The 27128-nt window shown below is 41.5% G+C and overlaps 1 protein-coding gene across 4 annotated transcripts in view; it reads right to left on the minus strand.

Moving 5' to 3' along the window:
* KIF6 (kinesin family member 6) overlaps positions 1 to 26423 on the minus strand; it is a 423767-nt gene extending 397344 nt beyond the window's left edge. For 2 of the 4 annotated variants that reach the window (XM_026482835.4, XM_057304795.1), the window contains exons 1-3: positions 26258 to 26423; positions 22194 to 22303; positions 16881 to 16955 (exon numbers count right to left, since the gene is read on the minus strand). In XM_026482835.4, the coding sequence (XP_026338620.2) occupies positions 16881 to 16955; positions 22194 to 22303; positions 26258 to 26323 (251 nt within the window). In that variant the 5' untranslated portion in view covers positions 26324 to 26423. Of the gene's footprint in view, positions 1 to 16880; positions 16956 to 20883; positions 20950 to 22193; positions 22304 to 26257 lie in introns of those variants that run through there. The other 2 variants (XM_044378327.3, XM_057304796.1) reach the window with 2 other exon arrangements.
* Positions 26424 to 27128: the final 705 nt, after the last annotated feature.

The following is a 27128-nucleotide window of genomic DNA, read 5'->3' on the forward strand; positions in this document are numbered from 1 at the left end:
CTACGTCTTGTCCCTGAGAAAGTTCTGGAGAGTAAGATTACACTGATGATTTTTCTATGGTTCAATGATATTAAAGATAAAAACAGATCGGGAGACTATAGAATCAACAACTTTGTGGTATCCATCTGAGGATCTTCTTAGTACCATAAAATTTCAGTTCATATTACTCTTATCATATTATGATTATCACATGGAAATTGAGAAATCGTTGGAGCCATGCCTTCATCTAAGACAGATATGAAACTACCACCATGATTTTCATATTTCTAATTATATTTAAAGAAGCTAATCAAGTTTCTATGTCATATCAACATTTAGAAAGTAGTTTTGATATGTTACTTAAGTGTTTCAGTATTCTGATGGCTTCCTTGAAAATTCGAATTTTATTGTCCTGATATAAACGCTCCCTTTCCCAGAAACATACAGATAGCACAGCAACTTTCAGTAACAATTTCTCCCATTAAAGAAGCAATTTCATTTTTTAAAAGTAGCATGCAGCACAAGCTTGTTATTTAAAGGAAAAAAAGGATGCTTCCCAGTTTAATAACAATCCTGATTTTGTCTCAGTGAGAAAAAAAATGGGGTTCTCACGATAAACCAAAATTAAATCAGAAGTAAAAGGAATATTGATTTTCAAAGATCCTAGTGCTCGAGAATGAACACAAGCTAGTAAATGAATTTCTGTAGAGCTGTGGATGAAGAATATTTTATTTCTGAATAAGTATAATTCCTGACACAACTGCCTATTACCTAACTTAAGAATGAAAATACAGACACTCCTAAGTGAAAACATACTGTACTTCTATTATCATTTAGACTGAGGCTAAACAGGGTCTCATAGGAGATAAATATTCTTAACAAGCAAATAAAGAATTCAGCCACTGGGGTTTTCTTTCTATTTCAACTGTTTAAGCTTTTATAACAAAGTTTTTAGTGTTCTGAAAGCCTTTTACGGCTACAATTATATGAACAGTACAATTTAAATAGCATGAGTTGAGTATATGGTCCTATAATGGGAGTTTTCATTAATTAAAATAGATGGAAATACAAAAGCATTAGCTGTAAACAATTTGAGAAATCAAGAATCTAATTTGCCTATTGTGCAACAAAGGAAAACACACTGCAGTTTTTAATTTTGGCTTGCATAGCGACTGCACGTTTATCTACCAGTTTCAGACTTCATTAATTCCACAAATATTCACAGGGTTTCTAGCATTACTGGTGCAGCGAACAGAAATTCTACACTCTAATTCTGATATTCTAGCAGAGCAGACAGATAATGTACAACAGACATAACACATAGGCAATCATGTATGTCAGAAGGTGATAAGTTCTGTAGAAAAAAAGAAAAATGCAGAGTAAAGAGACAAGGGTCCATGGTAGTCACGGAGAGGGATGGGATGCAGTTTTAACTAGGGTCATCAGGGTGGGCCTCATTAAGAAGGTGACATTTGAGCAAAAACTTTAAAGGGGTCACAATGTGAGCTATGTGGGTACCTGGGGGAAGAACATTCCAAGCAGAAAAAAAAGAGCCAAGGCAAAAGTCCTACCTGAGGCTGAGTGTAAAAACCTGAAGCATAGTGAGTAAGCAAAGGGGAGAATATAAGAGAAAAATAAAAAGCTTTAAAGTAATGCCTTTGTTTACAAAGGGGAAGCAGATCTTGGAGGACCTTTTTGGTAGGGCTAATTGCATTATTTTGGTAGGGCTAATTGCCCAGTGCACGATGAAAATGCAGAGCCCCTTCATTCAAAATAAGAAAAAGTGCTGTCGGAGGTATTAAAATATAAAGATTTTTTCCTTAAACATATTTTAGTATTTATAACATAGGGATTACTTATAATTCAAGGCATAATGGTATTACACTGAGTAATGATAAATATGGCAAATAAATTGGCATTACAATTATATATATATAACTTTATTAATATTTACATATATTATCTATATAACGATTTATATAATAATACTTTATTAAAATGTCTTGATTGATCATATAATTTTCCTGGCTTGCTTTTACTACATATTCATTTATTAGAGCATCAAAATTTATATCTTTCACATCATTTTCAATTGATATAACTGAAAGCTGTCAGCAAATGCAAGATCATAAGTAGTTTTGTTTTTTTCAAAAATTGTTTTTCTTGTGATGAGAACTTTTTAGATCTATTCTCTTAGCAACTTCTAAATATACAATACAGTATTGTTACTATAGTCACCATGGTGGGCAGAGGTGGTCAAAAGGTACAAACTTCCAGTTATAAAATACGTAAGTCATGGGGATGTAATATACGAATAATCTGTGATAATTTTTACTTTTCAGAAAGATCTTTCTGCTGATCCAACTGTGACTGGAGCTATTACGAATATTTTATGGGCTATGACAATACTGAAATAAAGTTCTTATAAATTACTTCAAAATATAAATTTCAGTACATCTAAGCTGACGAATCTTACAAAATAATTTCCCTAAAAAGACTGAACTCTCCATACAAATCAGTTTCATGTAAGTTTGAATGTAATTTTAAATGCAAATATACCCAATGCATCCTAATCTTTGCTCTCACACCTCCTGTCATTCGTGGAGGTGGAACAAGAAAGTGGAAGTGGCTTCATAATTTGTGCAAATCCAAGACCCCTATTTATGTGTTTTATCGCTATATCTATAAGGAAAAATTTAATTTTAAAATTATCTCCTCCATTAATTGGTTCATCTGAAGCTTCATATACAACTAGTGTCCTGTTAAATGATCTTAAGTTTAATTTCTGTTTCTAAGCCTGAGGACACATGTTTTACCTGCAACGTTTTCAAAACAGCAAATCCTAACCTCTTTGAGGAATTCTAACTCTCTGATATGCTTTATTGCAATGCTCACATGTCCACTTTTATTTTGTCACTATTTACTGATCAAGTTTGCACCCTGAGCACCAGCTGTTCTGTTGCGGTGCCCAGGCTGGGGAGTTAAATATCACACACCGTCAGGACCAGCTCTGGGGACACACAGGGCAGCCAGCCTCCCGTGGCTGTCCTGGTGTTGCCTCCTTAGGAAGCCCATGCCATCTTTTTTTTTTTTTTTTTTTTTTGATGTTCACCATCTTTCGAGTCCTAAGCCCCCATTGTCTTGCGTGGCTGCAATGCCCTTCTGCTGATGCTATGGTGGTCACACTCCCCATCTAGGTCCATGTCCCAGCGTGCCCATCCCCTCAGGGTCCCGCGGCACCCTGGACTGCTCTGAGGTGTGGAGCTGGCCCAGTGCTACTGGGTGGGCGCTGCCTGCCGTGCCCAAGCCCATGTGCGTGCCAACTGCTAGCTGGACCACAAGCACATGTCCAGTCTGCTGCTCCAGGGAATCTCTGTTCTTCAGGAAGATGCTCCTCTGTCCCACTGGACTTCACTTACAAAATGCAAATCCAAATGTAAACTTATTAGGAATTTCAAGATGGCAACAGCAGAGGACTAAACCAAGCATGGGGCCCTCTTCAGTGTAGGGCCCTGAGTGGCTGCAAAGCCAAGGTCCCTGAAGCTGGAGCTGGTTCTAGGCTATCACAAAGAGCCGGGCTTTTTCTCGGAATGAAACAGGGAGCCACTGAAGGGTTTTGAACACAGAAATGACATGATATGTTTCACGTGCAGTTACTAGTGAAGAATATAGTTTTTGTATTTCACACTAGAGAAGTGAACTCCCAACTGCTCAGATTCAAGCACTAAACATGATTTATATAACCATCAGGTTGCTTTTGAACATTCAGTATACTCAAAAAGTAATTTTTTTAAAACACTATGTTGAACAATCTAAATATATACACTTCTAATTTTGTCAACAAAACTGGGGAGAAAGTATTTTTAAATCTTTATCAAGGCCAACGTTAGGTACAAACGAAGTAGATCAATTCTACTTATAAAATGTGACCTTGATTTAATGAGATGCATTTGGTCAGAATGAACAAAAACCAAGGGAAGCAAGATAACTGCAAGTGCGTGAGGACATGTAGAATTTCCCCTGGGCCTCTCACACACTTAGGACCTTCCCCCTGTGTACCGGTTATGAACTAGCAGAGGCTATGACAGTTCCTAACTGTCACCACCGTGTAGTTCACGGTGAGCCTCCAGACTCTCATTCTCTACGCGCACTCTTCCAGCTCCAGCTCCTGCTCCTGCTCCTGCCCCAGCGGTCTGCTTGGTCCACACCTGCCCAGTTCATTCCGCCAAGAGTGACACTCAACAGGTCCCAGCCCATTTCTACCTGGGTAACACTTCCAGGCCTAGATCCACCTCCTAAGTCAGGGGCAGCCTTTGCATTGCTGCCCTGGACTCAGATTCCTTGTTCTGGTCCCAGTGGCCATGGCTGCCAGGGACCATGTCACAGTGTCACAACCACCCCCACTGGAAACTATGGGTGGGACAGTTTTCCCCTTATCAGGATCTGTGAGGATGACAGGCCTGGCAATGACCTAACTCGATGCTTGCTCAAAATGTCTTCTGACACACAGCTTAACATCTCTCATTTCAGTGTTTCATCACGCCTGAAACGCTATCAGTCCTGGCCTGATTTTGGTAAACAAGGATCTTTTCGTACAACAAAAATTCCTCCAAGAAAGTTTGACTTCCTTGCGGTGCCTGATACATAGCTAGTGCTCAATAAATGTTAGCCTAATTAGTGATGAATAATGGTTAATTTATCCAATCTGTTTTTCTCAGAGAATAGCCACACTGAATGAAGACATTTTATGGAAAAAGGAAGAAACATCTGGAGGACATGAACATTTGACAGAGCATGGGAAAAGGGCACACTGGTTACAGGACCGCAGAGATCATGGATTCTAGAGCACAGGAAGAACAAATCCAGGAGGTGGGAAGTAAAAGAGAAGCTGTGTTTCACTTCCCACACCTGCCCGCCCCCCGCACCCTCAACACTGACCAAGACAAGGCCAGCACCTCAGTTGTGCCTGTTTATCATGGCCGGGAGGGAAGAGTTAACACCGCTGAATGCTCCTGAAAGTCAACCAGGATGAGGACTGAAAGCCGCCCACTGATCCAGTGGCACAAACCTCCCTGGCGAACCTAGCAAGGGTAATCTCAGTGAAATGCAATGACATACGTAAACACAGCTGTGTGACGGAGCCATGTGGGGATCAAAGGACTATAAAAGAAAGACCTATTCTAGTCTCAGCTCCACAACCTAACTACTGTGTGACCCCACAGAAGTCAATTAAATGCTCAGAGCCCCAGTTTTCTCATCTAACAGGGGAACAATTAATACCTGACTACCCATGGGGTTGTTGTAAAAACTAAGTGAGATGATACGTGTGCAAGTGCTATAAGGTTGGCAAAGCTCCGCATAAAATCAGATGTATTCTCACTGTTATCAAATAACAATAAGGAAGTCCGTTCGTGCTATTTAGCCAGAAGTGCATTAAAAATCTGACCAAAAACACCTGGCCAGGCATAGGAATGGCCATATTCACTGAGAATGACAGAAGCTCTGCTTAGAGATCTGCTCCAAGTAAAACAACTTTCAAAAGAGGACACTTAGATCACGCACTGGGTAAATTTACTGCTGTATTTACCCCAACAATTTAAACAACATATTTTAACTATGGTTGTGCTTTTTGCTAGTCAATTGTAAATTTGAATAACTATAGTAAAAACCTTCCCAGTTGTAATCAATCACTACACATTTGTATAGGAAGGATTTTCCAGAAGGCTTTGCATTCCATTTGCTTTCTTTGTATATCATCCTTTTGGAGAATAAGAAGGTGAATAATAAGAAGTGGAAATATCTCTGGGATCATCTGGGACTCCATCCTCATGTCCTGAAGTAAAGATTTCTGATAAAATTGCAGATTTGTGCCTCAGGAGAAGCCAAATCTAACAAGAGTCAGGGTGTAGGGGAGGGAAATCCATAAAGAAAAGCATTCATAACTTGGTAAAATTCTGAATCAGAATGAAAAATCTTAGTCTAGAAAAACACTGGTGAGGAGCCAAAAATGGGTGATAGTTAACACTTCCTGAGCACACACTGTGTCCTGGGGCATGTGTTTCTCATGTCCAGTTCACCTGATCCTCAGGGCAAATGAAATAGCTATAATAGTGCCATTTTCCCCACCTACAAATAAAAAACTAAGACATGGAGTAACTTGCTCAAAGCCACAGAGCTATCAAGTATTAAAGGTGGGAGCTGAACCATATTTTTATGGCTCCAAAGTCCATGTTCTTCACGTGTTACACAGTCTCCCTTACTTATTTCTTTAGAGAAAGTGTTTAAATTCCTGAAGACTAATCATAACTGATTAATTACCTTAGCCAAATAGTTTCTGATTTCTCTGTTACTTTTTAATTGTCCTATAAACTAACAACAGCGTATTAAACCAGGACAGGTGCCCTTCTGCACAGGGGCCCTGCACAGGGGGCTCACATCCAGGAAGCCTTCCCCAGCATTCGGATGAGGTGTTTCCACTCATTTTAGAAAGAAGTGGCATGGCAATTATAAACACACAGCAAATTTTCAGAACTGTAAAGTTGCTCAGAGTACATCTCAGATCTCTGGGAAAGATACCACTCAAGACAAACACCAGGAGTACCCTCTGTAAAGCTGTCTGCCTACATCACACAATCTCCAACTTTGGTTTTAGTTTCGTGTATCGGAAGCGGGTAGACACCTTGTTAGAAGACACTGCTCTCATTCAGCAGGTCTGGGTGAGGCTGGAGAATCCGCACGCCGCACAAGTTCTGAGGTGACGGCTCTGAAAACCACAAGACTAGACAAAAAAGCAGCTATCTGTCATGTTTACATTCACTGGAAAGGCCTCTGTCCAAAAAAATACCTCAGGAAGGAACCGAAGGTAAAAATTTCTTTTATAGGAAAAAGAGCCCATCACTATGCCTTCAGCAAGAAAGGGAAAGCTACAGGCCCAAAAAGGATAATCCTCCACACACTGGTCCTCTCACCCAACCATTATTTGCTGAATATCCAATAAATACCTGACGCTGTCCTAGGAGCTGAGGTTACAGCAGTGAATGCAGACAGAGTCCATGATTCCACAAAGCTGACATTTGAGTGGGCAGAGGCAGGCAATAAATAAATTGAACAAGTAAACACTGTGTAGCGTATGTTGGTTGGTGACATGTGCTATAAAGAAAAATCAAGCACGGTAAGGATAAGTGTGGGGTGGGAGCTGTTACCTTACGCGGGGTGGTCAGGGAAGGCCTCACTGAGAAGACGCAAGAGCAGAGACCTGCAGGACAAGGAGCTATAAGTCAGAAGCAAGAGAGAGTTCCAGGCAGAGGGGATAGCAAGTGCAAAGGCCCTGAGCTGGGAACACACTTGCTGTGTTTGAGGAACAGCACATATAAAAAAGAATGTTCTTCATCACTTATGGACAAGGAAACTGTTCTACTATCCTCAAGGATTAATGGGCAAAATGGTACTGAGTATGTGAACTTCAGAAAATTGGGAAGAAAACAAGCAGATAATTTCTCTTCATTCCGGTACCACAATGTTTTAAGAACCCAATCTTACATAAAATGTAGTTACAAATCGCATCGGGTTGTGTTTTCCTTCTGGATTTTGTTTTGATCTGCTTTCCTCTCAGGGTCATTGCTGAGGAGAGAAGCCCAGACGTTTTCTGGCGACAATCAGCAGAAATGCAGGTGTCCTGTAGCAGAGGTTAGCAGTGCTCCCACCCTTATCTACTCAAGACTCCCTGTTCCCATTCACACAAATGGCTTCTCACTGCAAGAGCCCATTGCTTTCTTCCCACACATCATGCTTGTTCAGTTCACGTACAAGTGAGGCTAGAAGTGTCAAGGTGTTAACACCCCAGAAGCAGCCCCAGCCAATAATGGCCAGGCGTGGTTGAACACAGAGGAGCTTCTTTGCCTCTTGGGTGGAACAAATCTGAGGCATGCCCTTCACAATCCCCCAGAGAACACCAATGGGATTGAGTGCCGGTTGCCCAAAGTGGTAACCTACTCTTTTAACATACCTCCTAGTGGCTTCCTTTCCTTCACTGTCTCACTTCCCTACTCCCCAGCTGGCGCTTCCTGGGCTCAGCCCCCAAATACACTACCTTCACAATCCTGGCCTCCAGATCTGTTTTAGTCGGGGGGCGTGCCAGCCTAAGACCAGTATGTTCTGGCTAAGGAGTCACATCGCCTCGAGAGAAAGCACCTCTGACCCACTGGTCAGTCTCTTTTATTGTCGTCTTAATTTAAGCCATGCCCTTTCTTTTACCACTGACCCAGCAATTTTCATCACAGGTATCTGTTCCGTCAGAGAACTCACAGTCCCCACAGTCAAACTGCTTCACGTAACTCTCAGACCATTTTTAGAGGTATTTGATCCAGTGAATCACAAATAGCTTTAACTTAGTTGTCATTGTAAAAATAATGGTAGCATGCAATTTCTTGAATGGCCATTCCTAAGAACAGACATCCAGATTTAGACTCATTTGTTTACCTACAATAGTAAATTTCATTATTTTAAATGTGCATTCTTAATACAATCTATGCTTATTAGGTGGACTGCCGTGCTCTCTCCAAGTTCACTAGCTGTGGGGGGCATGGCAATCTGACCCTTATTAAGCATCTTTAGGTCATCATCTTATATAACTTCAGTGGGTTTTAAAAGCTGATATGTGTTCCAGTTTTTAAGCACAAAGCCATGTTTTCAGTTGAAGATAAAATTTTTAAAGTGCTATATTTGAAAATTTCCATTTAAGAATGATAGTGAAATCACAAAAGCTAGAAATGTCATGTTATCAGGAAATTCAGCAGAGCAGGAAGTGGAGCCAAGCACAGGTACATGTTTATAAACAATCCATCTGGTGAAGTAAAACTGTGGCCAGAAGTTGAACAGATCTGTGGGAGCCAGTGGGTTTTTGTTTAATTTGGTGGTGACCAATGTTTTCTACTTAAAAGCCAACTTTGAGAAAATAAAATGTTTACTGGCAAGCATGTTGTGGTGAATATCTAATGGAATTAGCTTTACTGAGTCCCATGGGGGAGAAGCTCTAATGATTTAGATTACCAGATCTACTGAATAGAAGAACATCACAGAACAAATGACACTAAAGTTTTCAGATCCAGAACTATTAATGTTTTATTTTGAAATAGTTATAAATTTTCAGGAAGTTGCAAAGAGAGGACAGAGTGGCTCTGTGTATCCTTCACCTAGTTTCCCCAATGGTTATTTCTTGCAAAACTAGAGTATGTTGTCAAAACCAGGAGACTGACATCTGTATAATATGTGTGTCATTTTATCACACGTGTAAGTTCAAAGAACCATCGCTGCAATTAAGATACAGAACTCTTGCGGCGCCTGGGTGGCTCAGCTGGTTAAGCGTCTGCCTTCAGCTCAGGTCCTGGGATTGAGCCCTGTATCAGGCTCCTTGCTTAGCTGGGAGTCCGTTTCTCCCTCTCCCTCTGCCCCTCCAACCAAGCTCTCCCTTCTGCTGTTGAGCCATCTGTTAGTTTTTTTTTTTTATTTTTTTTTATTTCAGTCACTGTACTTTTCAGTTCTAAATTCCCATTTGGTTCTTCTTTCTATCTTCTATTTTTTTTGCTGAGACTTTAAATCTTTTCATTTGTTTCAAGCATGTTCCTAATTGCTCGTGGAAGCATTTCTATGATGGCTGCTTAAAATCCTTAGATTATTCCAGACCTATGGTATCTATGTACTGGCACCTGTTGATTATTTTTTCTTATGCGAGTTGATGTTTTCCTGATTCTTGATATTTCGTATTTGATGCATGATTTTCAATTGTACCCTGGATAGCTTAGGTATTATTTTTAAGATTCTAGATCATACTTCAATCTTGTGTTAGCATGCCTCCTCTGACACCATGCCAGTGGGAGAAGCGAGGTGCCATCTCACTACTGCCAGGTGGGGGTAAAGGTCCACCCCCCCCCCACGTATGTCTTGACATGTGCTGGGGGGGCTCATTCCTGTGGATGGGGGTGAGATTTCAGGCTCCCTTCTAGGCCTCATCTAACACCGCCCTGGGTAGGAGAGGGAGGGGCACCTTGCTGCTGCCCACTGATACCACAGCAGGGTGAGGGAGGCCTTGTTTCTGCTGGATGGTGGATGAACTCGGGATCCCATGTGACTTCCAATGACAACTTGGGGGAAGGGAGAGGCAGAAGCTATTATCTCCAAGTGGGGATGAAATTCTTCCCACTATCACCCTGGCAGTGGGGGATGTGGTGGCTTGTGATAGCCAGGCCTTTGCTGTTGAGGTAGGGTTGAGGATTCTTCCATGGCATCTGGATGGAGTAAGGCAACTGGTATCTAGAAGATTCTGTCTTACTGGGTTGCCCCTTTCCCGGTCCTCTGGCTTAGAGAACAGACTTTTCTTGCCACTTTTGTCTGAGACTATTGGTGTTTCTGGGTTGCCAGTTTTCCCAGCATCCAATCTAGAACACATAAGGCAAAAAAAACAAAAACACCCCAAACCCATGTCATTCCTCAGGTCCTGAGGTCCCCTGGCCAGTCTACCTTCTTCTCCCCATCTTTCAGAATCTTCTTATGTTTCTTTTATATATAAGGCCCAGAGTTTTTACTTGTACTTAGTGAGAGGAATAGAGAGAAGTGTGTCTACTTCATCTTGGTCTGAAGCCATAAGCTAGTGGACATATTTTTAAAGTGGAAAAAGAATACATATGACTAATTTTTTTCAACCCTTAGAATGAAGAAGGCATTGAAGTTCACAAGGTCCATTTGAACATACTCTTTCTTTTCATCCTCAAAACAATCTGGTTAAGTTGGTCTTGTTGGCATCTCCCTTTCTCTGAGGGGAAAACTGGTTCAGAAGTGGCAGGTCAGACCCAGAGTCTCATAAGTTAATCACAGGGCTGAGAGTAGAATCAGATTATTCCAGCACCACACTGCTTAAGCCAGACAAGGTAGAAGCATTAAGTACGCAGAGGTGAACAACCAGCCAGTGAGATTTGAGTTTACTTTTTTAAGTGCTCTTGTTGTGGCTTCTCTTCTACCCCATTCTGGTCTCCTTGTCTCTGCTTATGCAGCAGGACTGGACAAGCCATGCAACCAATAGCATCATCAGCAGAGCCTGTTTCCTAGAGCCACAGCTAAGCGTGCTGTGGGGCCTTGGCCCTGTCCCACTGGAAGAGTGGGACAACCCCTCCCGTAAGAAAATCTCCTCTACCAAGCCCTGTCCTACTGCCCACCTGCAGCACAGCACAAGTATTCCAATACATCCTTCTCCACGTCTACACGGGGAGCCCTGGGAGCTGGCTTTTTCCCTTCATCCTCTTCTCAGCATAAACTGAAAGGCTGCACTTGGTATTGTTCAACACTGGTAAAATCAGAGGTTAAAAAGAATTGGTTCAGGGGTACCTGGGTGGCTCAGTCGGTGAAGTATCTGCCCTCGGCTCAGCTCATGATCTCAGGGTCCTGGGATCGAGCCCAGCATTGGGGGGCGTCCCTGCTCAGCAGGGAGTCTGCTTCTCTCTCTGCACCACCACCCCCCTGCTCATGTTTGCGTGTGCAAGCTCTCTTTCTCTCTGAAATAAAATATTAAAAAAAAAAAGAACTGGTTCACAGGGTGACAAATAACGTGGTCACCTGGCTGGCCTTGTTGCACTGCAGATGCATTAGCTGTCCAGTGCCAGCTGTGGGGACCTCTGTCTTTGGCACAACCAGTCCCCCTGATGGTGTGCACCCTCCTCATTTTGGTCAAACCATGTTCCTCTAAAACACTGAATTTCTAAATTTTTCCAAAAGCACTCACTGCACGTAAAAATAAATTTCCTGCACCTCAAGCTTTTAGATAAAACCTAAGATTGGCTGAAAAACTGGGATTCTGCAGATTTACAAGCATGGATAGGACCTCAGAAAAGTCTAGGCTTCAACATTCTCTCCTTAAATTTTTAAGTAAAATTCACACACCAAAATGAAGTGCCACGTTTGGCTTGTGGTTTCAGGCATCCCCTGATAGACCACTACATACTCCCAAGATAGAGGCACTCCAGCTTGAGAAGCAGAACACTGGGTGAAATGTCATATAAAACCACAAATTCCTTATACCTGAAACGAATATAACAGTGTATGACAACTATACTTCAAAAATAAACTAAAAAGAAAGCCCTACAAGCTCTTCCATATGATGTAATACCATGCACTACACACATCTGCGTACCTACTAAATTTTATCTTTATAAAAAACTAGTCCAAAATCAATGAGCAAAACTAATACGATAAAAGGTTGTTTCTGCATGTTACAAACAACATAGGATATATTTCAGAAAAAGTTCAAAAGAGGCAGAATGATGAAGTACTTCCTGGTGGAGATGCACGCCATAATAAACAACTAACCACAAAGATTCTTTTACTTAATCTCCAATGACACAAATGTAAAGCTTTATAAATTCTCACCACTGGTCATGCAGCTCTGTATACATGCGTCTTACCACTCTTTGAATTAGGTAGGAAAAGATGAGTCTAAATTAGCAAGACTCCTGATTTACATAATTTTTAAAAGAAATATAACTGATTTTTTATTTCACTTTAATTGTATACAGCAACCAGAATTAAGCTACAATGTGTTAACCCAACAGAACAGCTTGAAAGGACCTGTGTAGAGTGGCTGGGTTTCCACTGGGCATGTATTCCTGAAGACTAATCTTCACAGGGAATACCAGGCATTTCTTAAAATCACTAAATATCTGAGGAAAATCTGTACCAGGACAGCAACAGTAAAGCTTAAACATTAAAAAAAAAAAAAAAAAAGCAAACAGAAAAAAAAAAAGCCAATTCAAAAGAAGATAATAATTGTCTTCAGAGTGAAAAGGGAGGACATCAACACTGCCTCTTTTGAACTTTTTCTGAAATATATCCTATGTTGTTTAGTAACATGCAGAAACCACCTTTTATCGTATTAGTTTTGCTCATTGATTTTGGACTAGTTTTTTATAAAGATAATAAGAAGAACAGTTCAATAAACAAGAACAGACTTTTTTCCCCATCTCCTAGAAGTGAAAAGATAAAATTGCTAAAATTAAAAATTTAAGTGGCAGGTGGTAGAGAATGAACGCAGCTGAAAAGCAAATTATCAACACTGGAAGACTGAGCTAACAAATTCTTTCAGAACTTAGAACCAAAAGACACAGAGATGGGAACTAGGAATGGACAGTTATAATATCTGAAGGCGAGAAGTGATAGTTCTGGAAATACGAGTTCCAAAAAAAGAGAAAATAAACAGCTGGAGGGAAGGAAATGATTTTGTTCATTATTAAAGATATTATCAACGTGATGACCTGACCCTTGAGCTTGAATGTAAGAGTTTTCAGCCTGAAGTGGCTGAATGAGACAAGAATACATGAATGCATGAGAAAACAGCCATACCTACACTATCAATAGATTCACTGATATGAAACAAAAAATAAAATCAAAAAATCCTAAAAGCTTCCAGAAAGGAAAAAAAGGCATTTCTTACGAAGAAATAAGATCCAGGTTGACAATGACATCTTTTCAGCAACACTGCAAGTGAAGGGGCAATAGTGCCGTATTTTCAGTTATGAGAGATACCGAGTGAATTCCACTTAACTGTGAAGGAGGATGAAAAGCTTCCAGAAGTTCCCCAGTCTTGAGCTCTCTAAAAAATTTATTAAAGGATGATGACCAGCAAAATTCAAAAGGAATCCAAGTAGACAAGAGTATAAGGAACAGTGATGAGCGAAGTAATAAATATTAACTCAGAGATAAATTTAAATAAATGCTATTAATAAAAATGATTGGGGCGCCTGGGTGGCACAGCGGTTAAGCGTCTGCCTTCGGCTCAGGGCGTGATCCCAGCGTTATGGGATCGAGCCCCACATCAGGCTCCTCCGCTAGGAGCCTGCTTCTTCCTCTCCCACTCCCCCTGCTTGTGTTCCTTCTCTCGCTGGCTGTCTCTATCTCTGTCAAATACATAAATAAAATCTTTAAAAAAAAAATTTTTTTTAAATAAAATAAAAATGATTAACAACAATCCAGAATGCAGTTATCAGTTGGTCTCAAGACTGGAAATGACAGGGGTAGAAAAGGCAAAGTAAAAGTGTGCAAAGTGAGAAACAGATAGAGGTAGAAACTTCAGACAGTGAGAAAAAAATACAAATGAGTTTAAATACTGAACTTAAACTACACTGGGGCTGCTGAAGTACAACGTGAGGGAGAAAATGGAAAGCAGCAACAGCAGCAACAAGTACAGTCAAATCAACAAACAGCAACAAAGGAAAAAAACAAAATATGGTGAAAGGAAAAAATAAATTAAGATAGGAAGAATAGCTATAAACATCATTATCATTATGATAATCATAATAAATATATCAGGTCACAACACCCAATTAAAGATCAGGGACGCTGAGTGTGGCTGAAAAGGAGAAAGCCAGCTATATTTTATTTAGGCCATACTTAAAAACAAAATGTTACAGGGAGGTTGAATTAAGAGATGGAGAAAGATACACCAGATAAGGGCAAACAGAAAAAAAAAAAAAAGCAAAAATAGTTTCAGGAAAAATGGGATATAAGGAAAAAAGTCTAAAAGGACAAAGAGGGCACCTAGATGACTCAGTCAGGTAAACTTCCAACTCTTGATTTCAGGTCAGGTCATAATCTCAGGGTCAAGAGATTGAGCCCCACATCAGGCTTGTGCTGGGTACGGAGCCTGCTTAAGATTTTCAATCTTCCTCTCCCTCTGCTCCTCCGGCCCCTCCCATCACTGCCCCCACCCCCCTCCACTCTCTCTCCATCTCCTAAAAAAACAACAACAACAAAGAGAAATGTTTCCTACTGACAAAAGATAGGATCCATAAGAACACCTGAGCAGCCTGGATAAAAATGCCTGTCATTCTTGAAATCTTGTCATCATCAGGTTGGGTGTCATTGTCAGGTCAGTGAACAAACAAATCCCAGCCTTTGTGGAGCTTTTGTTCTAGTGGAAGACAGACCAAAACACTAATAAACAACCAAACTATACAGTGTGTCGGATGGTGATAAGTGATAAAAAAAAAAAAAAAAAAAAACTAGAATAAATCAGGGAAGGGTGAAAGGGGGTGCAATTTCAAGTGCAGTTAATAAAGGAAGGCCTTACTGAGAAGGTAACATATGAGCAAGACCTCAAGGCTAAGCGGGCACCATGCAGATTTCTGAAGGAAGACAATTACAGGCCAAGGACCCAGTAAGAGCTGGAGAGGGAAGTGGGCTCAAGATGGAAGAGCTCGTTAGAAATGGGAGGAAAAACCAGACATCCATGAAACAGAAACTAAGGATCCCTCCCTGAATGATTTTAGTAAGTTTCAAAATAAAACACATGAGGTCACTAACTGAAAAATGACATAACCCGAGAGACTACTAAAAGGAAGAAAATTTTAGAGATGTGTGACATGCAGTCAAGGAGACTTGAATTTAATCCAAAGAGGTTATTGGATTGTGACTATAAATAAAACAGCCGAAGCCTACTCGATTGCATTTCACCCAAGGAAAACTATATTTAAAGAGAAAGGTTTAGTTTGAGTAGGATTCAGAAAACAGAGTTTTAGAGATAAAATGTGACTATTAGTTTCCAGCAATGTCTTGGAAAAGGGATACTGATTAGTGGAATTGAAAAACGGGTTTCTTTAACAGATACAGATCTTCCTCCACTTATAATACAGTTCTGTCCAAGAAGCCCACCATGAGTTGAAAATGCATTTAATACACCTAACTTAGCGAACATCACAGCTTAGCCTAGCCCACCTTCAGTGTGCTCTGAACCTCACAGCAGCCTACAGATGGGTAAAATCAGCCACCACAAAGCCTGTTTTATAATAAAGGATTGAATACCTCATGTAATTTACTGAATACGGTACTGAAGGTGAAAAACGGGACAGAATGGGTGTATGTGCATCGGTTGCTGACCCTTGTGGTCATGTGGCTGGCTGGAAGCTGTGCTCACTGCCTCTGCCCAGCATCACAAGAGAATACTCCGCTGCAAGTCGCTAGCCCAGGAAAAGATCAAAACTCAAAATCCAAAATAGGATTTTTACTGGATGCCTATCACTTTCACACCATCCTAAAGTCGAAAAATCCTAAGTTGAACCATCCTAAGTTGGGGACTACCTGAACATTTTTCATTTTAATCATAAAGATAGAGTATTTGGAGATAATGAGGTCATTAGAATCATCCAACGGATAGCAGGATGAGAAAGAAACCTTAAACAGTGGCAACTTCTCATACAGATTTCCTGTAAGAGGAGAGTGTGTTCATCAAAAGGGCTTGAGTGTCTAGTCCCAAGGACACTTTTGCCAACATATACTAATAAAATGGCATTCTGATTTATTTGGTATTCCTGTGTAAGTTTGGTTCTAACAGTCGGTAGCCTGGAGCTATCTGAATACGTAGAAACACAGGGACCGAGATGCTAAGGGCCGAGCTTTGAAAAGTAGTTATTACAGTGAGGTAGAGCTGGGTCGGCCATTAGTAGCCCTCCCAGGTGTCACCCATACCTCAGGCTTCATCCCTCTAACCAGATGCTGGAAATGCTGTATGGAGGAAAGAGCCCTGGACTTAACAGTACGGTGACGTACCCCACCCAGGATGCCATCCCCACTAGCCGTGCAATCCTGGGCAGCACCACGGAATCTCGCCTATCCTCAGAGAGTTACACAGCCTTTAACATGGGAGTGATAAGGGCTATTCTATCTCACTGGTTTGTTTTAAGGCACAGAATCTAACTGTAAAACAAACAGCTAAATGAATAGAAGCTATTAACACCAGCATCATTGCATGCCCTGCAGCAATGAGTACATAATTGACATGCCGGAGCACATTACCACAACTCTCTGAAAATTGAGGACAAGATGAAAAACCACCAACCCACCAAACAAAATATAGGAAATCCTACCTCTCAGCAACAGGTTTGGCAATGTTTTCAAAAATGGTCTCTTGGTTTGCACCCTGATCAAAAATCTTTTGAAATCTGCAAATATGAAAGTGGTAGTTACTTAAAGGCTGAGCTTCAAATACAATTGGATTAATTTTTTTTTTTTTCCTGAAAGCTTTGTAAATTACCCCATATTTACATCACTGGGCTTACCTAACCTGACACAATGTTTGCCCTGTAGTCCCAACCACACTGCCCTGTTGTACCCCTGTATACAAATGGTGGGTAAACAGTATTGCTTTGACAAGATCTGCACAATAAATCCCTCTGAAAAACTGCAGCAGCTTTGAACCAAATAATAAACTGTGTGTTCTTTAGCCCTCAAGAGGGACAGTGTCTGCAACTAGCATCAAATTCGAATCCAGATAAGTGCGTGAAATGGAAACCCAAGAACAGGGTGTAAACAAGCCAGCGAACTTCTGATGTCTGCCCTGTCAGGACAGAACGCAGCTGTGAAATGTATGATTATCGAACTTGGTTTTAAAATTGTGAACCGAGGTTGATTTTCCATCAATAGGTGCTGCATCCTGGTACTGGCACTTAACTCTCCGGGTAGTTTTGCCCCATTGGGTTGATCACAAATCAAGTCAAAATGTAAATCAAGATGGGCCTGTCCTGCAAAGAGATGTCTTTATCAGATTGGCAAGGCCAGGGCCATGGGGCGGTGGAAGGGTGGCGACGCTGCTTGTCTCACAATGGCACTGTGACTGAGCTTAGTAAGGGATCACGGGCACAGTGGGAAATCCAAGGTAACTTTTATAGTGTGGTAAGTCACTTACTGGCAGGAATGGCCCTCATTAAAACATCATGAAGGAAGTAAGAGGGAGAGGGAGACACATGGGCAGGGAAAGGAGGAAAGGGGGAAGAGGGGGAAAGAGGGAGAAGCATAAGCATATAGGGCAAAATGTTAACAATCAGTGAATCTCCCACCAAGGGCCTAGGGGAGGTTACTGCATTATTCTTCCACCTTTTCTGCATATTTAAAATTTTTCAAAACAAAAAAATAGGGGTGGTGTGGCGTTAAAGCAAAAACTTTAAAACAAACACGCTGAAGGCATCTTAAGCAGGTTTCAGAGTGGCTTGGGAACTTCTGGTCCCTGTGTCTCGGTTGTGACTCACAAGTGAGTCAGACGCATGTTCTGTTAAAGTAGAGACTACATGCAATGTGGGACTATTTTCACGACCAAGGAGTTCAGAAGGATGTCTGGAGCTGGGTAGGAAATACAAAATGGAATGAAATTCGCGGTCTTTAATCAACATTAACTTCCAAAGATCCTTAGAGCTTATCAATCTCCCTTTTGAAGAAGCAAATAATGGAACTATACAAAAGAGACTGTCAGACACTCTGGTGACCAGGTCATTTAGGTTCTTTTTGTGTGTGGTTTTTTTTCGTTTTAATTTATTTTTTTTTAATTATAATAATATTTTTTTATTATATTATGTTAGTCACCATACAGTACATCCCCGGTTTCTGATGTAAGGCTCGATGATTCATTACTTGCGTATAATACCCAGTGCACCATGAATACGTGCCCTCCTTACTACCCATCACCGGTCTATCCCATTCCCCCACCCCCCTCCCCTCTGAAGCCCTCAGTTTGTTTCTCAGAGTCCATAGTCTCTCGTGCTTCATTCCCCCTTCTGATGACCAGGTCATTTAGTAAGCAAGATTATATCTTAGCAGTATTTACCAGTTTGCCCAGAACACTCCTCAAAATCTGTAGGTGCACCACGGCTTAGATATGAACGCTGACATAACACAGGGGACCTGGCCGCTCAAACACTCTTAATAGCACTACCTACTGTGACGTCTGAGCACAGACTCAGCAGTGCTTTTGAGGATGATGGTGATAAGGCTGCTTTGCTTCTTTGACCAGGCTGGCGATGCCTGAGTGAATCCATCTGCCATTCCCAACTCCCTAAGTAATAGGAATTACATCGACCACCACATAAACCCAAGAGATGGCAGACGTTTCGGTAAATCATACAATGGTACTTAAAGACCAAATATCATCATCCCAAAATATTTTAGTTTATGTAATGTAGTTACATAGTAATTCGAAAAGTCATTATGATCAGCTAGCTTCTGAAAACCATGGGAGGACAAAGCAGAATCAGAGAGTTTAAAGAGTTCAGTCAAATCCAGAGAAGGAAGTTGAGGCCCAGGGAGATAAAGCAATTTACTCATGGCCCTGGAGCTAATCAGGAACACACCCTGAGATGTAACTTCTGTAACTTCGATGTCCTGATTCTGAGGAGGTCCTTTCATTTATTAGGAAGTTGTGTAGGCTTTTTCTAAAGTCCATTTCGAACTTGGCATATGCGGACCTCTTCCCACCCCAAACCCGTACTTCCTGGTCTTCTGCATCCTGGTACAGGACAACTCCATCCTTCTAAACATTCAGCCCAAAGCCCTTAGGGCATCCTGACCCTGCGTGCGCGCGCGCTCTCTCTCTCTCTCTCCCTCTCTCCATTACACTCCATATCCCACCCGTCCACTAACTCTGTCAGCTCTGACCTTCAAAATGCATCTAGAATCCAACTATCTCTCAACTTTTCTACCTGCTACTACCCCGGCCCAAGCTACCATAATTTCTTCCCTGGTCTCCCTTGAAACAGACTGCTCTTACAATCTATTTTCCACGTGCCAGGACAAATGGTCCTGCTAAAATGTAAGTGAAATTATTTCATTCTCTGGTCAAAATCCTCCATTACCTTCCCATAACACCGGGAGGAAAAAGCTTACAACGACTTTTCCCCCAAAACCATCCTTACAACGACTTCTAAGTCTCCCTACCATCTGATCACTCAGCTGCTCCTTTAACCCTCTTCTTCTCCAGGCACACATACCCCTTTACTCTTCCTCAGACATGATAGCACTCTCCCATCTCTGGGACTTGCTCTTGGTTTTTCCTTGGCCTGGAATCCCAATCCCTCAAATATCTGAATGTCTAACTTCCTCACCTCCTTTAAGCCTTTGCTCAAATATCACCCTCCTGGGACACCTTCCCTGACTGCCCTATGAAACACTCCATCCCTCCCCTTTGCAGCCCCTCTTCCTGGCACTCCTTATTCCCCTTGCCTGCCTAATTTTTCTCCGTGGCACTTAACACTTCCTGATATACACTGTACTTAAGGATCTGCCTATCTACCTCCTCCCACTAAAATGTAAGCACCATAAGAGCCGGACCTTTGTTGCATTCCCTGCTGTGTTCCTAGCCATTAAAACAGCACACAGTGGATGGTAAATAAATATTTACTGATTGAATGAATGAATGTTCTTGGGAGGAAACACCCTTAAGATGCTGAAATATTTATCTCTGAACATAGGTATAAGTTAAATACCTGATTAATTTATTTAAAATGCTAAAGCCAATATTTTTAATCCAGAGATTTAGAAAGAATAAGAGATTTAAAGTAAGCAAATAACACATTTTCAATGAAACATGTTTAAATGTACTGTTTCTATCTACATAATATAAAGAATACTTTGGAAAAAGCCAATAGATAGAGATGTGGCCAATTGTTCCTAACAATCATATAGAATCATGCTGAATAAAATGTTTCAGCAAACTGCGGTTTTATAGAGACTGGCCTCACCCAGCTGTCATGAAGTCACAGCTACTGAAGTATGTGGCATGCTTACACCAGTAGGAAAATGCCTGCTTCAGAAAAAGTAAGTCTTGTTTCATAAAGGTACTCCTTAAAGAACAAAATGAAAGGCAATGGGGAGCCAGAAAGACAGGGTAAGGACCACCTCACTATGCAGCCATGTGCTAGCAATCCCCCATGTGCTTACAGTAAAAGAAGACACCAGAAGATGGGGCGGAGGTGGGAGGAGATGGATAATTTAGACACAAAGCATAAACTGTCAAGACCAAAGAGAATTTTTGAGACATACATACATACATACATACATACATACATAAATAAATAAATTTGAGAGAGAACTATAAAAAAATACCTGGGTTGGTTTTATGCAAAGGGTGAGCACAGAAACATTATGGAAACAGGGCCCAAGCAAAACAGCCTAGAAAGAAATGCAAGACAGCAATTAGGATTCCTTCCATGGGACCCAGAAATCCACGACCTAAATGGAAGCAGAGATCAAATATGGCTTTAACTTGGGCTCAAACTTCTTCAAAAGTCAAAAGTGGGGATGAAAAGAAACAGCACAGAGTGAAACTAGGGAAAAAAGGCAGCATAAAGGAGCCCATATCCCTCATTTCAAGGCCTGGCTACTAGAAAAGAATTTGGACCAAAGGCACTGATGACAATCCAGGGGTGGCTGTTGGGTAGGTTTCACCCGATCCCTACAGTTCGGCACTGTCCAAGAGAAATATAATGCAATCCATACATGTGAGTATATGTGTAATTTAAAATTTTCGAGTAGCCACTTTTTTAAACAAAGAAACAGGTGAAATTAATTTTAAGAATCTATTTTTAATCCACTATAACCCCAAACTTTATCATTTTAATATGTAATCAGTATGAAAAAATTCTTGAGATGTTTTACATTCTTTTTTTCCCCCCACACCAAGCCTTCAAAATCTTCGATCTGTTTCACACTTAGAGCACATCCCAGTTTAGGCTGGCTACATTTTAAGTGCTTAAGACCTCCCTGTGGCTAGCAGCCGCTACATTAGACAATAGAGGTATGCAGTGTGCCAGTGGGCATATGAGCTCCAGATACCATTTATGTTATAAAGAAAGCTCATCTATACAGCACACAGATTACACCTTAAGTTCAACTTGAATAAAGTTTAGCCATACACTGAGCTTCCTGTAAGAGCTAAATCATAGTGGACCAAGTAGGAAAAGGACAACACTAGATAAACAGATGTAACAAAGAAAGGCTGGGGTTTGGGGAGAGCATCTTGGACAGAGAAACACACCCTCGGGGCTCCAGGGTGGTGCAGCTGGTAGAGCTTCTGCCTTGAGGTCAGGTCATGACCCCACTTCAGCCCACTCTCTGCTCAGCGGGAGCCTGCTTCTCGCTCCTCTGCCTGCCACTCTACCTGTTTGTGCACACTCTCCACACCCCCCTCAGTCAAATAAATAAATAAAATCTTAAAAAAAAAAAAAAAAGGAAAGAAACACACCCTCTTTTCAACTCTGGGCCCAGCGATGAAAAGACAACTACCTACTAGATGAGATAGAAAATCGCACTACATTCTCCCCACAAAATGGCACTAATGATTTCACGGTGGATATTAATGCATACCAGAGTTAGTTCAATAGTGAAGCAGAAACAGAAGCTAAAGATGAACTTACTTAAATTTGTAGCTTTCTCGCTTATTATTCACAAATCCATCTGCCAAATCTCGAGGTAAGATAATTTCCAGGCTAGGGGTTAATTTTTCATCGTCATCTATGGAATAAATCTGCAAATATGAAGACAACAAATGAATATAGCACGGTAAAATTACAGCTGGAATTATGACCAAGTTATTATGATAGGCATTGTAATTGTATAAAAAATTGTATTCTCAAGATAAGTCATAACATCGTATAATCTGGATAATTTTCCTCTTTGAACTGTGTGCAGACTCTAACAAATATATGGAACAGAAAAAGAGGTAACACTTAAATCAATGCTCTATCAAAGCTCAGATTCTCTTTGAATGATCTAGTACTCGAATTTGAGCATTTGAGTGTCTCTGTTGTTGAGAAACTAATAGTTCTGAAAGCAGGACATTAATCTAAGTACTGCTTTGGAATTATGTACCAGAAATTAACATCTTTCTATGACCAATAAGCATTTCTGAGCATTTACAAAGTGGCCGAAGCAGATCAAAGGACTAGGTCTGAGACTTCTCAGAGAGCTCACAAGAATGCTCTAATTCAAGTTATATTCAAAGCAGCCCCAGTTTCCATGAGACATATTCAGGCATTTGATAAAAGACATGTGGTTTCAAAAGACATATGTAATTCATGTCTTTGATGTCATCTTCAAGGTTCTCGTCCCAGCTCAGCCACTAATTAGCAAGGGACCTGGGAGAAACCACTTAACCTCTCTAAACTGATATGGAAATGAAGGGGTCTTAACCAACCCCCCTTCCAACTGCAAATTTTCTGATTCTCTTCTTGGTTACCTACTTCTTTATTTACTGGCCAGGAAAATCAAGACTCAAGCCTATAAAGAGGTCACGTGGAATAAAGAATAGCATAAGACTTGGTACCCAAAGACTTGTGTCCAACACTGAGCTCAATTTACCAGCTGTGTGACCAGCCACCACGTTCAGAATCTCAGTTCCTTTATACATAAAATGAGGAAAACAGAATTGCCTCCCTTACAAGTTTGCTGGGGGATAAATGATGTCATGGAAATGGAAGCATTTTGTAATGCACCATAAAAAATGTTAGTCATTAGATTTAGAGGTTTTTTTTTTAAAAAAAGACTTCTTGTCTTTCACCAGGAAATAAAAGTCTTTCTAACAGGCAATACTTCCTGTTTAAGACTCATTTAGATGCTTGATTATGGGGGGAAAAGTCATATTCTTAAACAAGTAAAGCTTACCTAAATCTCCCTAAAGTAAATAATTTTCCTAAGCAGATTTTTATTGAACCTCTCACTTAAAATGTGAAGAATTCATGCAGAAAAGTCATCCTGTAAAGTAAAATTATTTGTAGAAAGTAATGGCATCAGGTCTGAGACTTTCCGTGGCTAGGTTTTCTCAAGAGACATTTAAAAATTATACCCTGTAGGGCACTACACTAAAAAAAAAAGTTAATGGCTAGACAGGTGAGTGAAAGGGGTGTGTAAGACATGAAACATACAAGAGTGAGATACTCCTTTTCATGCGAGTCACATGTTCTAAAAAATTCTGTAACACTCAGTGCTCAAAAGACAGAAAGGACCATCGACTACAGTGAGAACACTGACCCTCTACCTCGCTTATTAAGCCATTCTTTGAGGCATTAAGAAAAGTCCCTCTCAACCAGAAACCTTGCTTAGTTTAATAGACTGACTCTTTACCTTTAGTCATAACAATATTTATTTGAGACACAGTGGGGAGTTTTTAGACCCAGAAGACAATTACAAGAAATATGAGGATGAATATGAACATGTTTTGAAATGTACTGAGCACCATACAAATGAAAAGCATGGCCACTGCTGAAATTATCAGAGGTTTGTCTTATGCATCTTCTAAGTTACCACTCTATAGATTATTATAACTTACTTTATAGTGCCTTAAGGAATAAGACTAATGAGGTAATACAACCGCAAAATGAAGAGGAAAGAAAGAAAAATACAGGGGTGCCTGGGTGGCTCAGTCAGTTAAGCATCTGCCTTCGGCTCAGGTCATGATCTTAGAGTCCTGGGATCAAGCCTCACATCGGGCTCCCTGCTCAGTGGGGAGACTGCTTCTCCCTCTGCTCCTCTGTCTTAGTCTCTCTCTCTCTCAGATAAATGAATAAAATCTTAAGGAAAAAAAAAAAGAAAAATACCTTTGAATCACTCCTGGTTGAATGTTACAGGCAAAAAAACAACCATAACATATCCCAGGAGCAAAAAGATAGGGTGATAAAAGTGGGATTTCTAAGGGAGAGCAGGGATACAGTAACTCAAAATGTGTTCAGCTGTGTTCTCTTATTTTTATGTATGTGGCATAATGTTGCATCTTGGTAAGAATCTGCCATTATAAACATATAGTAGGACCTAAAAATACTCAAACAATCCACCCTACAGAATCTCACCAAAGAAAAGCAAAAGAAGGCACAGTAAAATATGCAAACACTGCACTTTAAGAAAAGAGAAAGTTCAAAATTATACCCAAGATTCTCCAACCCCCTATCATCCTCCCACCCCCTCGCCCAACCAATCCTCTAATAATACCAAATCCAAGCACCTGCTTCCCACTGCTAAGTCTATGTAGAAAAGCTCAATATTTTTGACTAAGAATCTGAAAGATACGGAAGGATTTTACATATAAAACACTTGGTATATATAATGCACTTTTAAAAACCTTCTCATAAGTGAATATAAGAGGAGAGAAAATGGGAAGATATCCATGGTTCTACACTGTTTCATTCCTTTAAAAAAAAAAAAAAGTATTTTCTTTGGAGTCTTCTCATGCATCTTATTTTCAAGTAGTCCATGAGTAAAAAAACTTTTGATGATGATGATGACAAAGATGCCATATTCTTGTTTCACATATGTAAATAATATGAGGCAAATGCTACATTATAATATACTATGATGTTACATAGATACACATTGTAGATATGGAATAGATATAAAATATTATTAATAATATACCTATTCCACACACTCATGAGTAAGACCCAGACTGCCCTTACCTAAGTCCTCACTTTGGGAGGAAAAGAGTTTGGTTTGAAGAGCCAAAAACTTTAGAATAAAAAATCCTTCATTAAAACCTGGGTTCTGCCACTGACTGGGTGGATGGCTTGATGGCATTATTTCACCTGAGACTCAGTTTCCTCATCTACAAAATGAGGAAAATGACATCAACCTTGCAGAGTTCTCCTGAGAATCAGAGATAATGTAGACAAAACACCTAAGTGGTAAGGACTATGCTCTTTCGAGGGAGGAAAAAAACATGTTTTGAAACATTTAAGAAGTACAGCAAGTATCTCTTCTCACCGGGAGGGCAAGGTCTTAAACTGACTTTAGCACACTAGTGGCGGCACCTAGTAAACGCTCAATGCTGTAGAGGTTTGTCTTGTGCATCAGTATTTTCTGAATGAAAAGCATACACACACACACACACACAATCTTCGGGATGCATAAATCTGTATATCTGCAAAAAGTATGTCAAAGGTTCATGTTTGCGTCGTACAAGGACGATGTAGTCAGGCAACAGATTCCTAGAGGCCCACTCCGCACAGAGCCACAGTGGCATGTTTTTAGTTTGTGTGTCTACCTACACTATCCGCAGCATCTCAGACGTGTGCGGACACGCATCTTTTGCTGGCACGTTCTGCCCAAGCGAGCAGCACAGGTGTGGGCTCATCTGTGTGCAGAGTGCGCACCGCTGCGTGACCGCTTCCCGGGAAGGTGCGAGAGGGGTGCAAGCTGACGCGTGGCCCCCGTGAGCGCGCACACACGCACACGCACGCGTCGGCCCCTGCGTGAACACGTGTGTCCGGGCGCCCGTGTGCGGCTCTGTGCACAGCGTCCGCGCCACCGGGCCCTGCCCCGCGGGAGCGGCCCGGCTGCCTGCGTGGCCTCCCGGTCGCCTCAAGAGAGTGTGCGGAACTCGGGACGCCATCCCGCGCCCTGCGCCCAGCCGCCCCCCTCAGTCTAGGGCCCAGCGTGCCGTCCCTCCCCTGCCTGGGAGGCCCCACCGCGCCGGCGCCCTCGCTGCCCGTACCCCTTGTGGCTGCTTCCGGGCGGTGGGCTTCACCCTCGCGAAAACCTGTATGGTCTGCTTCACCATCTCCTCCCGGCTCTGCACTGACCCTTGACCTCTCTCAGGATCTGGCTCCCAAAACTTCTGACTCCCACCACTTCCGGCCAGCAGCAGCCTTAGCAACAGTAACTACGGACACTACCCAAGGAGCACCGCGCCAACGAGGCCCGCCTCCTCTCCCTAATTGGTTACTGACTGTAGAGGAGGCTGAAGGGAAACGCTGGGGGGCGGGGTTGGGGCGGGGTTGGGGCGGGGGAGGGGCGGGGGAGGGGGAAGGGGCGGGGCCGACCGGAGAATGCTGCGCGCTCGCGGGGTCGAGGTCTGGGCGCCAGGTTGAGCTCCACAGCTGGCCTACTTGGTGGTTAGTGGGGTGACAACCACCATGCCCTGACCGGTTCCTTAATCCATTCTTTCTCTGTGCCAAAACCTCTTTTAAGCACTGAAGTCATTCTGTTTTTTATTATTCATTCATTTAAGAAATGTCACTTGATCTGTGACAAGCAATATGCTGGCTGGGGATGATCTTGAGCTGAGCACGAGTGCCTCTGCCCTCTTCGAGATGAGGGTCTGATGAAGGAGGCCGCTTTTCCACGGGAAGTTACGAGTTATACCGGGATCGGGCATGGGATTCTGTGGAAGGCACCTCTTCTGTCTCTGTTTTGGAAGAAGTCAAGACTGGAAGAGATATCCTTTGCCATACAATGGCCCTGTCAAGAATGGATTGGCTCCCTTGTGCACGGTTAGTAGGAAGGTAAATTTGTGCAGTCACTATGGAAAACAGGATGGAGATTCCTCAAAAAAATGAAAAATAGAACTGCCATTGATCCAGCAA

The sequence above is a fragment of the Ursus arctos genome, unplaced genomic scaffold (assembly GCF_023065955.2).
Source record: "Ursus arctos isolate Adak ecotype North America unplaced genomic scaffold, UrsArc2.0 scaffold_31, whole genome shotgun sequence".
Lineage (NCBI taxonomy): Eukaryota > Metazoa > Chordata > Mammalia > Carnivora > Ursidae > Ursus > Ursus arctos.